We start from the raw sequence: 18,584 nt of genomic DNA on the forward strand, positions 1-18,584 counted from the left end.
GTATGACTGCAGTTCCTGTAATGCATCATGTTGTAATACATTGGTACATTTCAAATGATCAAGGTTAGAAGAGGTAGAAAATATAATTCATTGAATTCTTTTTAGTTTTTGAATAACCTGTACATTTAGTCTTGTTAGATTTTTTTTTTCCTCTCACCTTTACCCATGATTCATATCCTTGTTGCCATAGTGACAGCGCAGAGTATTTTAGCACAGAATGCCTTGCACGGACATTTCATTGCATGCATGGAAGTCGTGCTAGAATCAGGTATTCAGTACAGACAGCTTTAGATTGCAAGCTTTATAGTTCACTTGATGCTGATAGTTCTGTGCTTTGGTCACAGGGACACAGGCTGAAGAACTCGGAGAATCAGACCTACCAAGCACTGAACAGTCTGAATACGGCCCGCCGGGTCCTCATCTCCGGAACTCCCATCCAGAACGACCTGCTGGAGTACTTCAGCCTGGTGCACTTTGTCAATGCAGGAATTCTAGGTATGGATGTCACAGCCTCATCCTATTGGTGGAAAATGTGTAGAATGGGAGAAGCTGTAGAAGACTTTCTAACACAATCACTTCCTGTGAATGTTTGCAAGAGCCATAGGAGATGCTTGTATTCCCTATCTCCCCCCCCCCCCCCTTTCTTTTACAGATAACACCATTGTAAAGACTGAACCTGCTTTCACCTGTCTTAACCTGTTGACCGCATATGGGGAAAGGGAGATTATTGTACTGGATTATCCCCCAGTGTCTTGCAGTGAAGACACTCCCCTAGCAGCTGTATACACTACTGTATTTAGGGGGGGGGGGGGTGCAATTGTGCAAGGAAATTCAGAAAATGTCCATACACGTGGGATTTTTAGCCATAGAATCCAATTCCAATTGCCCACTGTTCTGTGTTTTATGTAGTCTGCATGCAGTATGCATTGCAAGCATTCCAATGTAATCATAAATGTGTCTGCTGCATTGAATGTTAATCTCAGTAAGCCTAGCTGCTCTTTTCTCCTACATTGTCAGGGAGAGGAAGCTTTTTATCTCCCCCTCCCCCTCCTCCTCCTTCGCCTCCTCCCACATTTCTGCTTCTTGCTGATTGGCTGAGGGCAGTTCAGTGTGACAGGAAGCTCAGAAGGGAAATAGAAGCTAATTCACCTCACCCCTCTGCAGAAGCCGCTGAAATCCTATCTGTGTTCTGCTTACGTGTTTACAAAGTAAACTAGATATGACAGTGCAGTTCCAAGTACAGGGCTCATTGGGGAGGAGGGCTGGCAATGCATACGTCATTTTAGGCAGAAAATAAAAAAATAAAGAGTAAGGGAGGAAATGGCATCAGGTTTGGCTTCAGCCTGAGGCAGTAAAGGTGGAAAATGCCTTGAAAAGTTTTCTCTTTATTTACTTTATAAGATTCACTGAAATCAAAACGTGGACACAATACATATAAGTAGATAAATACTTGTTCTACTTACATATCGTTTTTTTTTTCCTCGAACAGTATGGCTGAGCCTGCTGTGTTTACAGTGGTTTGCAAAAGTATTCGGCCCCCTTCAAGTTTTCCACATTTTGTCACATTACTGCCACAAACATGAATCAATTTTATTGAAATTCCACGTGAAAGACCAATACAAAGTGGTGTACACGTGAGAAGTGGAACGAAAATCATACATCATTCCAAACATTTAAAAAAAATAAATCAATAACTGCAAAGTGGGGTGTGCGTAATTAATCAGCCCCCTTTTAGGGTATGTCTCTACCAGCTTTGCACATCTAGAGACTGAAATCCTTGCCCATTCTTCTTTGCAAAACAGCTCCAGCTCAGTCAGATTAGATGAACAGCAGTTTTCAGATCTTGCCACAGATTCTCGATTGGATTTAGATCTGGACTTTGACTGGGCTATTCTAACACATAGATATGTTTTGTTTTAAACCATTCCATTGTTGCCCTGGCTTTATGTTTAGGGTCATTGTACTGCTGGAAGGTGAACCTCCGCACCAGTCTCAAGTCTTTTTCAAACTCCAAGAGGTTTTCTTCCAAGATTGCCCTGTATTTGGCTCCATCCATCTTCCTATCAACTCTGACCGGCTTCCATGTCCCTGCTGAAGAGATGCACCCCCCGAGCATGATGCTGCCACCACCATATTTGACAGTGGGGATGGTGTGTTCAGAGTGATGTGCAGTGTTAGTTTTCCGCCACACATAGCGTTTTGCATTTTGGCCAAAAAGTACCATTTTGGTCTCATCTGACCAGAGCACCTTCTTCCACATGTTTGCTGTGTCCCCCACATGGCTTGTGGCAAACTGCAAACGGGACTTCTTATGCTTTCTGTTAACAATGGCTTTCTTCTTGCCACTCTTCCATAAAGGCCAACTTTGTGCAGTGCATGACTAATAGTTGTCCTATGGACAGAGTCTTGATATAACATGTAGATACAGCGTTTTGTGAGTGGCACTCCCTACCATATACTTAGCAGTAGTCAGTGACAAAAAATTGACAGGCAAACAGTAAATCTTCTCACCTTCCTTCCAGTAACCCCTTATGCGTGACTTGCTCAGGCGTGTGCACTTCGGAACAAAATAGAAATGACAGATATTGGAACTGGAAAAATGAAGAGGAAAGAAAACATCCGGGCACCTTCCGTCTTTAAAATTTATTGTGCAATGTCCACATCCATCAGGGTCGGGGGCGGGGTTTACCGCCGCATATACCGGATGCCTGCGTATTGCCACAGTAACGGGAGCACAGCGTGACCAAGCGTCTAGCAAGACGCGAAACGGCCGTCGCAAGCCCTCACTGATGCCCGGCATCCCCACCTCCACCTCACAGCCACCGTATTGACCACTCGTGGAACACACTCGTGGTATGTAACCCTGATGGATGTGGACATTGCACAATAAATTTTAAAGACGGAAGGTGCCCGGATGTTTTCTTTCCTCTTCATTTTTCCTATGGACAGAGTCTCCCACCTGAGCTGTAGATCTCTGCAGCTCGTCCAGAGTCACCATGGGCCTCTTGACTGCATTTCTGATCAGCGCTCTCCTTGTTCGGCCTGTGAGTTTAGGTGGACGGCCTTGTCTTGGTAGGTTTACAGTTGTGTCATACTCCTTCCATTTCTGAATGATTGCTTAAACAGTGCTCCTTGGGATGTTCAAGGCTTTGGAAATCTTTTTGTAGCCTAAGCCTGCTTTAATTTTCTCAATAACTTTATATCTGACCTGTCTGGTGTGTTCTTTGGACTTCACGGTGTTGTTGCTCCCAATATTCTCTTAGACAACCTCTGATGCCGTCACAGAGCAGCTGTATTTGTACTGACATTAGATTACACAAAGGTGCACTCTGTTTAGTCATTAGCACTCATCAGGCAATGTCTATGGGCAACTGCCTTCACTCAGACCAAAGGGGGCTGAATAATTACGCACACCCCACTTTGCAGTTATTTATTTGTAAAAAAATGTTTGGAATCGTGTATGATTTTCGTTCCACTTGTCATGTGTACACCACTTTGTATTGGTCTTTCACGTGGAATTCCAATAAATTGATTCATGTTTGTGGCAGTAATGTGACAAAATGTGGAAAACTTCAAGGGGGCCGAATACTTTTGCAAACCACTGTAAATGAGCAGAAATTGCATTGAAAGAATTGAAAATACATTCAGTTCTGCATCATATGCTGCAGTACGCATAAATGTGCCCTTTTATCAAATTGGGGGTGCTGTGAGCCCTTTTGAATGCAGTCTTACACATGGTTTGTATTTTGTAGTGAAACTTCCATTACAGTATGCAAAGTTTGGTGAGTTTTCCAATAAGAAAGCCCAACATTTCCTAGCGCTAGAAACTTCCTTTTATATAATGGCATAATGAGATAGGATGTGATGCACTCTATAATGTGATGTAATCTGATCCCATGGCTAAAAACAGGGCTGCAAAAAGCCTTTTCATTGTTTAGTGCCCCACCTGCTGGCCGTAAATATGAAATCTTTCTTGGTAATAAATCATCTTTACCTGGCTACCAGAAATACTGAACTTTGCAAATGTAATAACTGAATACATTTCCTTTAATTATCTTTTCACGGCTGGAAAGGACAGAATCCCTGCTGGGCAATCCGAGTTCTGAAGTATCTTCCATCGTTTATGCTTCTTTCTTCTAATTTTATATCTTGCTTTCTGCTAATGAATTACACAGCAAATATGAAAATCCTTCAAATGTCTTTTGAGCAAGAGGCACACCGAGGGTCGCCATTGATCTCCATCTTCTAACAGACCCGTAAATAATCGCGCTTTGATTGAAGTGACGGGAGGTGACTTCTCATTCCTGTCGCGGGATGCCAATCATTCTAATTAGCATTTAAATTCTCCTTGTCTGCAGGAACAGCCCAAGAGTTTAAAAAGCGTTTTGAAGTCCCCATCTTGAAAGGTCGAGATGCAGATGCCAGTCCTGCCGACCGGGAGAAGGGCGAGGAGAAGCTGAAGGAGCTGATCAGCGTGGTAAACAGGTGTGTGACTGTCAGCCATCTTGTATCTGGTCTGTTACCGTGTTTTCCAGAAAATTAGATCGCATCTTATATTCATTTTTTTTCCAAAAGTTGTGCTAGGGCTTATTTTCAGAGGATGTCTTCTATGAACACACACGTTCCTGTGCTTTGTGTTCTTCTGTCTTCCTTGCTGTGCCACCTCTTTCTCTGCTGGATCCACCTCTTGTGTGCCTCTGTGTCCTCTATCCCCTGTCCTCCTGTGTCCAGTGTACACTATGTCCTCCACTGTCCCCCATATCCTCTGATGTCCTTCCGCAGCCTGCTTTTACCCCCAGCTCCATGCCACTATGTCCCCTGAGCTTCAGCCTATGGGGAAGAATTACGGCAAATCTCTATTGCAGCCGATGGTCTCGCTGGCGGGTCTATGGCTCCAGTGATTGGCCCAATGACGGAGCCATGGTTCATCCCACAAGCCATTAGCTTCAGTAATGAAACAAGATTTCATACTTTTTACCCATGCTGCCCCTAGGACTTACGTTCGGGGTAGGGCTTCTATTTAGAGCATGCTCAAAATTCCTGCTAGGGCTTACTTTTGAGGATGTCTTCATTTCGGGGAAACAGGGTATTACCAATATGCAGAGGTCAGCCATGTTGTGTCTTTAGTGTATCACTGCACTGACTATTTTCTATTCTATAGGTGCCTGATTCGAAGGACATCAGACATTCTGTCCAAATATCTTCCGGTAAAGATTGAACAGGTGGTTTGTTGCCGGTAAGGATACAATTCTTGTAGAATAGCGATATTAGAGATGTGTGCACACTTGTCCCATTATCGGTAGAGCCACCCTACTTGGTCGTAGATTCTAATGTTGTGATAATTTTAGATGATATAATTAAAAAGCCGGGTAACATTATGTGAGGTTTATACGGTGCCAGTATTGCAGATCAGAATCCAAATCAGGTTTATTTAGCCAAGTATAGAGGGATAGTACCTGGAATTATTTTTGGCACATACAAGCTCAGCAATACAAGACAAAGACATGCAGTTGTAGCATAAAGGACAAAGACAGATATACATAGTGAATGTGGCATACGGTGGGTGGGGACACTAGATCAAGGGGGACATGGGTTAAGGAATTGAATAGCTTGAGGGAAGGAGGAGTTTCTGTGCCTAGTGATCTTGGTGGGTAAGGACCTGTAGCGGTGGCCTGAAGGGGGATATTTCGGGTAGTGGTTGCCTGGGTGAGAGGGGTCTTTTGCTATCCTGGCGGCCCTGGAACTCAGTCTGGAAGATTAAGTGGTGGGATGGGGGTACCAATGATTTTTCCACTGCATTTATATATCTCTGTAGCTTGTACCTGACGCTTATGGAGTCCCTTGTGTATAATACAATGATGGAAGAGCATAGTATTGACTTGATGGTCGCAGAGTAGAAGCGGGTGATATGAGATCTTGCAACACCTTGTCTGGTTCCATGTGTAATGCAGAGTACAACGGTGCCGGGTGGTGACTGTAGTAGAAATATATTTGTAATTTATAATACCTATATTTTACTATAGATTAACCGGTCCCTATTCTCACAGTAATCCCCTTATCTAACACGAATACCGGTGCACAAGCGACCACTATTTATACAAATAGACAATTGGCTGCCACAATTCTTCCATAGTAGCTGTTCGACTACTATCCGCATCGTCACCAAACTCACTGCCTGGGCGCCCGATTGCTGATACTGTACATTGGCGTCTGTTAGACACCGGCCGATTCGAGCACCCAAATGACCTGATCCAGCATTGCATGCTATTGACAGATTTGTTGCTTTTACACACACAAATGAACCCGCTATGAAATGTCCAAACTGTGTAAAGTGTCTGATTGGCAAAGTCCGGTTTCTAGATGTGCAAAGCCTCCTGATTGGTTGGGTTAGGGAATGAACACTTCTCTTGTGTTTCAGATTGACACCTCTCCAGGCTGAGCTGTATAAACTCTTTTTAAAACAAATGAAACCTGCAGAGGAATTGAATGAGGGCAAAATGAGTGTTTCTTCCTTGTCATCCATCACCTCACTGAAGAAGCTGTGTAATCGTAAGTATATTTTCCTAAATGCTAGATCTTTCGCATCCTAAACGCATCCTAAATGTTATTGGGTAAATAGTAGTGAATCAAGAGAGTCAACATCACTTATCCCCCCTTTGTATGCTTAGTCACTAGTGCTTATACCCTTCTCTTGCAGCCGACCAACATGTAATCCCACCTTTATCTATACATTGTGCCAACACATGACCCTTCCACTGCCTGCATAACCAGCCTCCACATAACCCTCCTACTGTTGTATTCAGTCAACGCATAGCCCTTGTGTTGCTAGCCAGTACATAACCCTTGCACTATCTGAGATCACATAACCCTTGCGTTGTCAGCAAGCACATAACCCTTGCACTATCTGCCAGCACATAACCCTTGTGTTGCTAGCCAGTACATAACCCTTGCACTATCTGAGATCACATAACCCTTGTGTTGCTAGCCAAAACATAACCCTTGCACTATCTGAGATCACATAACCCTTGTGTTGCTAGCCAAAACATAACCCTTGCACTATCTGAGATCACATAACCCTTGTGTTGCTAGTCAGTACATAACCCTTGCACTATCTGCCGGAACATATCCCTTGTGTGGTCATCCAGTACAAAACCCTTCTGTTGCTAGCCAGCAGCACATAACCTTTGTGTTACCAGCCAGAACATAACCCTCGCACTGTCTGCGCAGCCAGAACACATACTTTGTTTATGTGACTGTGCTCCTCGCTGATATCTCAGCTTTGTGTAGGTTCCAGTTTTGACAAGAATTTACTTGTAATACGAGAGACATACAGTGTGCAATCCAGCAAAGGATAAATATATCTGTATGTATCTGTTGTCTGCAGATCCATCTCTGATCTATGAGAAGTGTGTGGAAGAAGAGGAAGGATTTCAGGGTGCTGTGAATTTATTCCCACCTGGGTATAACACAAAGTCTGTGGAACCTCAGCTATCAGGTAGGGTCATGTGTGTAGTGGGTATTGCTGAGTAATGACCACAGCGAATACACTGGATGCATCTTGTTCTTATTTCCAGGTAAAATGTTGGTGTTGGACTATATCCTGGCTGTGACCCGCAGCACCAGCAATGACAAGGTTGTTTTGGTGTCCAACTACACCCAGACGCTTGACCTGTTTGAGAAGCTCTGCAGAACGAGGAGGTGAGCTACTCCCAGCGCCAGACTGGAGTGTCTCCTACCAAACCACTAAATCTAAGTCAAGTGGCTCCTGAGCAGCCTCGGAGATGCCTACTCACCATAAGTTATTGTTCTCAGTACTTCATTATATCCAAGGCCAATTCATTACAAAATGACAATCCTTTAACCTCCTTAGCGGTAATCTTGAGTCCGGCTCGGGATGGAAATATGCAGCTCAGACTGGTAATCCCATGCCTGAGTGAGTTATATGCAGGAGCTGCTGCAGCTCTCTCTGTGGTTTTAGGGTCTAAAAGCTTGTGAAAAAATTGCATGGCTTTTAGACTCTAAATCTGGAAATAACGCCACGGAGGTTGCATCTCTAAAGTTCCTTTCACACGCCAGATGAAACTCGGCCAGGTGGCCGATAACTGCCTCTGCCGAGAATCCAGAGTGTGTGTGGAACCCCCGACCCCTCTCGGGCAGCGATCCGACCTGGCGAATCGCTCCAGCCTACCTACGCCAAGAGCATTGTTCTCCCCACTTACCCTGCTGTCGTGTGACGTCACAAAAGTGCCGCTCCGTCGTCCCTCCACACCCCCGCATAGCAGCAATAGACGTCACTAGCTTGCAGGCTAATAACACACCTGTCAGCTTCGGCCCTTCTCGGCCATGCAATGTCATCCGATAGATTGGGTGCTGATCCCTGTGTGGGACATTGATTTTGCATGTGTGTGGGCCTTTACTATTAGTAGACTGACTCACTGCTCCTATCGTGCTAAGAGTTCTATCTGTGAGTTCTGCCATCAGTTGGAGGCGTCTAACATATCTCTTGCTGTTTTCCAGGTATCTCTATGTCCGTCTTGATGGGACGATGTCCATCAAGAAAAGAGCAAAGATTGTGGAGAGATTTAACAATCCTTCGGTATGTCCCTGCCTTCAGAAGTATATACACCCAAGTTCTGCACAATGCTTCTGATTTGATCAATCCCACCTTATCAACAATGTGTTGACCAGATTTAGTTAAAGGAAACGTCAAGCAAAATTTCCTGCTCCATGATATACATACAGGGAGCTTTCTCCAGCCCCTTGAAGCTGACATGTCCCACACCGCATCTCTGATTGTAGCCTTCAGCCCGGGGTCCATGCTGTGTGCAGAGGCCGACCTCCTCGCCTGCGCGTGCGCTGGTGTCAATCAAGTCCACGTTGTCCGCAGAGGTCGGCCTCTGCACCGCCGGAGACCCTGGGCTGGCGGCTGCGAGAGATGCTGTGTGGGACATGGCTTCAAGGGGCTGGAGGACGCCACCGGTAAGTATATCCTGGGGCAAGAAATTTTCTTAATGTTTCCTTTAAGTAGATGCGCTGAGTAATTAAGCGAATCTGTTCACCTCGCCTATCCAATCGTGTGCAGGGATTTTCCATTTTCTAATCCTTTGAACACAGTCAAATTTAATCATTAAGCCTCAAGAAACATTTGTAAAACTCCACCCCCCTCAGTTCAGTAATTAATATCAATAGGGATTTTTGTCACAGGTGGAAAAGCTACATGTCTCTAAATGCTGAATAGTTGGTCATTCAAACTGCATTTGAACACCTCCAGGGATGGAGCTTGTTCTGATTGAGTACTGTAAGGAGTTCCAATGGATAGGAGCAGCATAATGAAAGGTTTTGGTTTCAGAGGTTTTGGTGATCTCTGGGGATAATCCAATTATTCTGTTCTGAGGTTGTGATGCGGCTGCAACAAATCTTTCAGATAGATGGGGCCTAGATTGTGCAATGATTTGAATCTCAGTGGGCCAGCCTTAAAGAGGAACTCCAGTGAAAAAAAATGTAATAAAGTGCTTCATTTTTACAGTAATTATGTATAAATGATTTAGTCAGTTTTTGCCCATGGTCAAGTCTTTCCCTGATTTACATTCTGACATTTATCACATGGTGACATTTTTACTGCTGGCAGGTGATGTCAGTGGAAGAATATGCTGCTTGCTTTTTTGGCAGTTGGAAACAGCTATTCCCCACAATGCAATTAGGTTCACAGACAGGAAGCTGTCAGGACCACGGTCCTGACATCACGCTGTGGGAGGGGTTTCACCACAATATTAGCCAAAAAGACTCCCTGTTGATCCGTTTGAGAAAAGGAAAAGATTTCTCTTGGGAAAGGGGGTATCAGCTGCTGATTGGGATGAAGCTCAATTCTTAGTTACCGTTCCTCTTTTTAAAGAGGATTCTCCATTTTATGGCTAATTGGTGGGGGAAGCATCAGACCATTCTTATGTGTAATGCAGGGCAGGGGTTCATTTTTAACAGCCTGGCAGCGATGTTCAGTACTATCTGCTGGTGGTGCAGGTCCTTATTTGAACGTGTTGTGATAGTGCAGCAGTGATGTGCTGAAAGTGGGAATTGGTGTTGGCAGATCTTCTGGTGTTTTTGCAGTGTTTCTCAGGTGAAAGTAGAAACAGGAGAAATTTGATTTCCGAAGTTTAATTTCCCTTAAATGACTACACCCAAGCTGAACACTTGGACAGAACTGTTTTTATATCTGAGCCTCTTTCCTCAGTGGTGAGGGTTGGCATTGGACCTGCTTTGTTGCCAGTTGCCAGGCGGTGCCCTTCAATAACAATTGTCAGGCGCCATTCAGCCAAACCTGTAGCTTGCAGGGAAAGGCAGCACTTAGAACAAACTACATCCGAATGGCTAATTGCATGGGTGTGTAGTGCCTACTTATAGACAACATGCACACCTTGTATTCAAACCAGATGCACCAAATTACTATCATTGGAGGATGTTGGCGTCCAAGATAGTTTGCATGCAAATTGTTTCGTACTGGACCTTCCCACCAGGATGAGGTAATCCCCCTTGGGAGGGACCCTAACCTCTGAATTAATAAACATGCATATGCATAACCTAGGAGCAACTGGCCATAGAAAAGTTTTACAATACAAAAATTATAAGGGTAGCACATTACCAGGCCGCCTCGGAGTTTGTACCTACAGAGATGTGCAGATTCTGTAGCTTGTCTAAGCATTTGTTGATTGCGTAGTATTTGCTATCTAGAATCCAAGTTCTCAAGGATAAATATAGCTTGGCGTCCTTAACATAGCTGTGATACATCAGTCCATGTTTGTGATGGAGTTGTCCAAGAGGTTGCATGTATATGGTGAATAGCAAAAGGAACAGGGTTGAATCTCTGGGCACATCTTATTTTAGTGGTCGACAGTTGGACAACGATCCCACAGGTACCATTTGAGTCCTAGCATACATTTATCTGAACCACTAGAGAACCACCACACTCTTAGCATCTGTTTATCAAGATTTGCAGTAAACTCTATAAAATACTACTGAAAGATCTAGCCAGATCCGGATGGAACTGATGCAGGTCATGATTAGGACAGTGGTGATTTCTGAAACCAGATTGAAGTGGGTAAAATATCTTTTTTTTTCCTTGAGAATTTGGCAACAACTCTACAGTCTCTTCAGCATCTTTTTCCCAGGGAAGGAGAAGTTGGAGACAGGTTGTAGCTGCTCACACCATATGGTACCCAGGCATGTTTTCTGAGTTGAGGCTTGATGATTGCTTATATTAGAGAGATGGAAAACATCTGTGCGCTTTACTGTTTTGTGAAATGTAAGTTAGAGCAGGGGAGGGCATTTTAGTGCTGGACCAGGTCACAGCTAACAGAAGTTTAGGAGGATATCTCATTCACCAATTTCTCTGATGTCACACTCTTTGGTGTTGAGTAGAGATGGTGAATAAGTAAATTATTTTTTTTTTATTATTATTTTTTTGTTAAAGTAAACCTGTGACTTAATAAGGAGAGAAATTTATCTCAGTAGAGGGAAGCCTCTAGTTGGAAAAAAGGCGTTATTTTCCACAATGCAACAAGGTTTACAGACAGCAGACTGTCAGGACCATAGTCATGACATCACACTGTGGGTGGAATTTCACCACAATATCAGCCATATAGATGTCCCTGATGATCTATTTGAGAAAAGGTAACGATTTCTTGAGGGAAAGGGGGTATCTGCTACTGATGAACCTAGGTCAAAGTTCTTTATTAAGAAATGCAGTGGTGAAATGCAAAACTCACTGAAGTGATTAATATTGTAAAAAAACAAAAACAAAATATGTGTAATTGATGACAGTCCCCTAGAAATGTCTTGAAATCTGTGTGTATGTCTTTCTGTACTGAGGGTTTCTGTCTTTTTTGGCAGAGCGCAGAGTTTGTTTTCATGCTGAGTAGCAAGGCTGGCGGCTGTGGTCTCAACCTCATTGGAGCCAACAGACTGGTGATGTTTGACCCAGATTGGAATCCAGCCAATGATGAGCAGGCCATGGCACGTGTCTGGAGAGATGGGCAGAAGAAGACTTGTTACATCTATCGGCTGCTATCGGTAATACCATTAAGGGAATGTGATGGGTTTTTTTTTTTATTTCTCTGTCACCATGCAGCTTTTAATGAACATCAGTAGGCCAGAGTGGTTAGTCTCAGCCTATGCTGCATGTGGTGCCTGGTACAGTGTGGAAATGTGCTAATGTGAGCTGGGCCATTTGGTTGTGTAATGCTTTCTCAAGGGTGGGAAGATGATGCGTATTGTGAAATGGGTGAGCACCCCCTTTCAGGACATGAACATTATCAGTAGATGAAGTGTGTAGGGACTACCAGCATTGAACCATCAGAGGGAGAGAACAGGAAGGGACATACCATGTGTTTGTATGTATGTATGAGCAGTGTGTGCTGGGCACAGATGAGGCTTAAAGCCATTTTGTACAACAGTTGCTCTTTCACCTGGTTTAGCTTAAAGAGGAACTCCAGTGAAAATAATGTAATAAACAAAAGTGCTTCATTTTTACAATAATTATGTATAAATGATTTAGTCAGTGTTTGCCATTGTAAAATCTTTGAAATCCCCGATTTACATTGTGACATTTATTACATGGTGACATTTTTACTGTTGGCAGGTGATATAGCTGCTGCATGCTTTTTTGGCAGTTGGAAACAGCTGTAAACAGCGATTTCCCACAATACAGCAAGGTTCACAGACTGGAAACTGCCAAGAGTACGTACTCAGAATTTATTTGTGGGAGGGGTTTCACCACAATATCAGCCATACAGCGCCCCCTGATGGTCTGTTTGTGAAAAGGAATAGATTTCTCACGTAAAAGGGGGTATCTGCTACTGATTGGGATAAAGTTCAATTCTTGGTCGGAGTTTCTCTTTAAGGAAAAGCTCTCTGTGCAAAACGGCTGTCAGGCTTATCAGTGCCCAGCACTCACAGATCATACGTTCACAGGGTTTGTTCCCTCCTTGAAGTATGTCTGAAAGATGGTCTTTTACTTTGCAATTGTGCCAGTTGTTCATGGAGGAAGAAGCAATACCCGGGCTGTCTGGACTAACAAACTAGCACAACACAAAGCAGATTCCAGACCTGAAAAAAGTCTTAAAGTGGGTGGCACAGTCAGGTTTGGAAATTGACAGCTGGCTGCAAATTGAAATGGAAAGGATATAGCCAGAGTATTTTGTGCAGCACTAGCAAATGTTTAGTTAGAGTGGATGTTCGCTATAAGAGACAGCGCAGTAGACTCTCTTGTGCAAGTGTACAATTAAAAAGGTTGCTGCAGGAATGTAGGAGCCGGAGATCACTGCAAGTAGAATGTTGGTAAACTGCCAATATTCTACTATGAAACACTGGGTAATTCCGATTAGTAGAATACCAGTAATTTTTACCAATATTTTACTTTGGCCTAACACACCCACAACCCCTCCTTCCGATGCCTAACCAACCTGTCTCCTATTTTGTACATTCATTACACCTGAGTGGCTATTTTGAAGGTTACAGAGTGAAATCTCTCACTTAGCATATCGCTTTTAATAAATCACCTCTTTGGCATGTTGCAGCATTAAGAATCCATCCTCGCTGGGGTGATTTGTGTGCATTGCTAGGGGTTTGAAAAGCGATAGGGTAATTAAAAGTATATGGCAGTGATCTCACTGCAGCGATTGCTGGCAATTCATGGAAAACAAAAACGTGGTGCACAAAAACATGAAAAAAATCTTTGCTGCAAAATGCTAGCAATTTTGCTAGCATTTTGCGATCCCCAGTGATACTTAAAGAGACTCTGCAACAAAATGTTGAGCCTTATTTCTTATATCCTATAAGTTCCTATGCCTGTTCTAATGTGGTCTTTCTTACTGCAGCATTTTCTAGTTGCACGGTCTCTGTAATAAATCTTATCTTCTTTCCTCTGTCTGCCTCAGGCTGGAGTGTGTGGAATGTTTAGCACTGCTTGTCATTGGCAGAAGCTTTACACACCCTCTCCAAGCTCTGCATGAGTCACACAGTAAGCTGTTCTCAGCCTATCACACTCTGGTTAGAAGCCATGTCTTTTGTTTGTAAACACTGCCTAAAACTGGCAATTACAAGCCAGGATAGCAGCAGGGAGTTGCAGAAACGGCACAGAGGGGCACAGGAGAAAATAAGGAATAGAATGGTATGCTTTTTATTGTAAGAATTTTAGAGTACAGATTCTCTTTAAGCAGTATCTCCCTATGCATTACATAGACTTTGTTGTTTTTTTTTGTTTTTTGTTTTTTTGTTTAGTGCTTAAGAGATTTGCCTAAAACCTATTTTGTCTGTGTGGTAGCTGTTGGATTTCAAGCTTCATTAGTTTGGAAATAGGATGGTCCTCTCAGGTAGACAGCAGATTGTCCCACACCTTGACACATGAAGATCTAATGGAGATCACATTCTGTCTTTCAGACAGGAACCATTGAGGAGAAAATCTTCCAGCGACAGACTCACAAGAAGGCGCTCAGCAGCTGCGTGGTGGATGAGGAGCAGGATGTGGAGCGTCACTTCTCTATCGGAGAACTGAAGGAACTCTTCACCGTCAGTGATAACACAACCAGCGACACGCATGACAAGTGAGTTATGGTTGTGGTGGCTGCTCAGTTTATACAGAATGTGATGGCAGGAAAACGCCTGCAGTGTGCAGTCAGGCAGAGAGTTTTTTGGGGAAACTTTTTGAGTTATTTTTTGACATGCTCCCCTTTATATTTGCTATATTGAGTGGGTTGGCCTTGGTGATCATTTTTCTGCTGCTTTAGAGGGGGAAAGATGCTTACTGTTCCAGTGCTGAGCATCTCCTTGTGGGAAGATATGAAAAGGGTAGCCACGATGGTTAGAAGGTTTGGCCCGTATGCAGTGTAGCTGTGTGATTGTGCAGTAGTGGCATTATTGGAAATATTACAGAGGTGGTTGCTATGTGTAACGATTGTAATAATGTTTTGGTGTAGCAACACAGATGCCGGATTATGTGGTGATCTGCAGAATCACCAAGAATACAGACGCTATACCTGATTATGTGGTGATCTGCAGAATCACCAATAATGCAAGTATAGCTAACAGAAACACAGAGTGAGATGTGCTTGGTGCAACAGTAACTGATTAGTTTAATGAGACCTCACCAGAGGAGCTGGTGGGTACTATCAGAAAAGCACCTCACCAGTGGCAAGGGCCCACTGGTGAGTAGAGAGGTCAGACAGGCTAGGTTCGGCAACTGAGAGGCAGATACAGTACAGAATCAGTAGACAAAAGAGTAGTAGGTATTCAGGCAGAGGTTCAGCAACTAGATCAGATGGGCAGAGGTACAAAAACGTTAAGCAATAGCGGAGTCAGAGATAAGCCAGAGTCATACACAGAATATCAATAATAATACAATAAACCATAGTCCTAGTCTTGTGTGAAATCCCTGGTTTCCGCCCAGATCAAAGCACACCGGATACTAGTCTAAGGTCTGAGCACTAGCACGTATGTATTCGCAACAGCAGACAGGTTGCGAGTGAATCGTGCAGGCTTAAGAAGCAGAGGAGACCTCACAGCCGCGCCCACTACAATTAGCCAATCCTGAGCGGCGTACGTCCCCTCTGACATCAGCTGACCAGCGGGTCAGCTGACGCGCCTCCTCCCAGCATAAAAGTCCTGTCTACGCGCGCGGACGCGCGATACAGCAACCCTATGTGCTAATGACAATTCAGTCACCGGCGTGCTAGACGCCGGCGGAACGGAAAAATCCTCTGAGCAGGGAACTGAGGCGGCTGTGGAGACACCCAGCGTGCCTGCAGCCACAGATGTTACACTATGATGGCCCAGTAGCTTAATCCACTTGTGAGATGTGAGATGGATACGGGACTACTAGAGATGGTTAACATGATCATTGTACTTCCAGCTTGTATGCAACTTGGAATTGGACCAATTTGATTGACTTCCTGACTATTTTGATTGGCCCAGTCCCAAACTGCAAACAGTTTGCAGAATCAGAATCCTTAGCATCTCACTGACCATCTGTATCTAGTAATGAGATTATGGGAGAGAATGCAGAGGTGGCTGCTATGAGAGTTTAATGCTGGGAATACACGGTTCGTTTTTTTTTTTTTTTAGCTGATTAGATGGTTCGATAGATAATTTCCGACATGTCCGATCTCCCTTTTGAGTTTTTTGCTGCTCGATTTCTGATAGAAGTAAATGGAAAAAGATAAGAAAAACGAGCGGAAGATATGAGAATCGACTTCAGAATCGAGCGGCAAAAATGATTGAGAGCAGAAACGCACGGCAAAAACAGTGTATTTCCCGCATATAATAGCTCTGTGCTTCAGCTGAATAACAATGGTCCTTCTTTCTTCTGCTGATGGCCTACAGCGAGAGATAGCTGCCTTGTGGTGTTTATACATCTGGACTGTAGATGGCACTGTTCTTTTTGTATGCCTGACGAGATCACCTGTTAGGCAGGACTTGTTACGCTAGGTACACACCATTCAATTTCCCGGCAGATCGAATGGTTAAAACAATTATTTTAGACAAGTCCAATCAACTCCTGATCCATAACAGGATCGATTTTCAGACTACTAATCGATCGGGAGGTGATCAGACATGTCGGAAATAATTGTTTCGACTTGTCAATCTGCAAGGAGTTTAAATGGTGTGTGTACCTAGCATTAGAGGTTTCATTTGATGGACATGCTTCATATTGTGACTGATGATGTCCAAACCGGAGAACAAGAACCAGAAATAATCGGACATACTATGTCGGAAGACCACCTGTGTGGACGAGTGACTATGTGATGTAGTTAACCTGCATAGTATTGCTTTCTGTTATCATTTAATATTTGCATACTTGACAATTGTTCAAAGGAGAGGGGAATATGTAATGTTCATACATCTGGCCTGAAGATGGCATGGTCCTACTTCTATTCCTGAAAAGATCATCTAGAATGTTGTGTATTGTTGGTTCCTGTGAAGATGCTACTTATGTAGAGTTGGTGAATCCTGTAAATAAACTTACCATAGTTTATTCACAGTGACTACTGAGCACAATATGCCTAGTGGTGCTTACATCATAAAATGACTCTAGGCCCTGTGTGCAATTGTCTCCCACTGCTGGGTCATATGGCGTCGTGTGAGAGACCTTGAATCTGAGTGACCTCTCTGGGTTGACACAATGGAATTTTGTGTGAAACGAGATGTACCCCCTAGACAGATTTTCTGATCATTTCTTGTTTGATGCAGGTTCAAATGTCGGCGCTGTGTGAATGGGCGTCAGGTCCGGCCGCCACCAGATGGTACAGACTGCACTTCAGACTTATCTCAGTGGAATCACTGTGCGGATAAACGTGGCCTTCAGGATACAGTACTAATGGCGGCTTGGGATGCAGCTGTGTCGTTTACATTTCACCATCGCTCACATGAGCAGAGAGGAGTTGTGTAGGTGAGCTGCCCTCTTAATCGTACCCAGCAATTGATGAACAATAGCACCGTGTGCCAAGCACTCCATCTGTTCAAGAGACTGGCATCCACAAATATGGAAAGACCTGCCCTACTGTAAGCTTGGTGAGAATGTTTACATCCAGCACCCCCTGGTGGTTAGCTCAGCTCTGTGATGAACAGTATTTCATGCCATCAGGTACCTGATGCCAGGTAGACTGTATCCACTGATGTTTTCTGTAGTCACCGCAGAATGTCACATGGGACCTTCATTATCAAGGTGTCTCAGATCTAGCCTTCACTGAAAAATACCAGCTGGAGAATTTATGATTCTGATGGATCTTTGTGGGACCAAGAACGCTGTTATTATTCCAAACATATGCGTAAGCTGCAATGACTTTTGCTCCACCTGCCAGTTTGCAGTCCCACTGAATAAGCTTAGTAGCTTGGAAACCTCTCTCAAATGAAGGTCTACCTTAACAACCTGTTTAAATTGTATTCAATATAGCTGAATCTCACACAATACAGTTGGTAAGGTGGTACATCATACTTCAGGTTTATGGCCTTGTTTTAGTCTGTCATCAAAGTGCCTGAAAGCATAACACAAGCATTCTACAATCTTTATATGGTAGTAGACCGGTGACAAACCGTACAATATGTCTGAAGTGTATTTCATAGAACACTCATTTGTCTGCAGATAAATTATGGATATACTCCATTCCTCCCAGCCCAAGACTAGTAGTGAAAAATTGGATATGGTGACTTATGCCATATATGGCTGATAAATAAGACAAGTACACTCCACCTCTCCCAGTCAGTACAGCTGAAGCAAAATTGTAAAATTGGGCATATATTGTTTTACTTATCCCAGACACGGAGCAGTGCTTTTCAGTGCAGGAAGATTTGGGCGCAGCCGGCGCCACCATACACTGTAATAGGAATTACAGCTATAGCGCCGCACTGTAACGTCGGCGCCGTCAGAAGACTGAGCTGAAGTTGCCTTTAAAACACAATAATTCGGCCTCCAGCAATAGCTGGAAGCTGAATTATATCATTCCCCACCATCCATGGCGGCCTGGAGGGGGAACAGTAATTAACATGGCCGGACTTGTGCAGCAGCAGGATCAGCCATACACCAGGTGTATCCTGCGCCC

General features: G+C 43.8%; 1 protein-coding gene across 2 annotated transcripts in view; it reads left to right on the top strand.

Annotated features, from left to right (window-relative positions):
• The window catches only part of RAD54L (RAD54 like), a 40,790-nt gene that overhangs the window by 21,490 nt on the left and 716 nt on the right, over positions 1–18,584 (top strand). For both annotated transcript variants that reach the window (XM_068239582.1, XM_068239581.1), the window contains exons 9-18: positions 345–495; positions 4,359–4,485; positions 5,162–5,236; positions 6,419–6,549; positions 7,385–7,495; positions 7,575–7,698; positions 8,518–8,596; positions 11,884–12,063; positions 14,431–14,594; positions 17,236–18,584. The exon at positions 17,236–18,584 is cut by the window's right edge and continues 716 nt beyond it. In XM_068239582.1, the coding sequence (XP_068095683.1) occupies positions 345–495; positions 4,359–4,485; positions 5,162–5,236; positions 6,419–6,549; positions 7,385–7,495; positions 7,575–7,698; positions 8,518–8,596; positions 11,884–12,063; positions 14,431–14,594; positions 17,236–17,434 (1,341 nt within the window). In that variant the 3' untranslated portion in view covers positions 17,435–18,584. The remainder of the gene's footprint in view (positions 1–344; positions 496–4,358; positions 4,486–5,161; positions 5,237–6,418; positions 6,550–7,384; positions 7,496–7,574; positions 7,699–8,517; positions 8,597–11,883; positions 12,064–14,430; positions 14,595–17,235) is intronic.

Source organism: Hyperolius riggenbachi, chromosome 6 (genome assembly GCF_040937935.1).
Source record: "Hyperolius riggenbachi isolate aHypRig1 chromosome 6, aHypRig1.pri, whole genome shotgun sequence".
NCBI classification, from domain to species: domain Eukaryota; kingdom Metazoa; phylum Chordata; class Amphibia; order Anura; family Hyperoliidae; genus Hyperolius; species Hyperolius riggenbachi.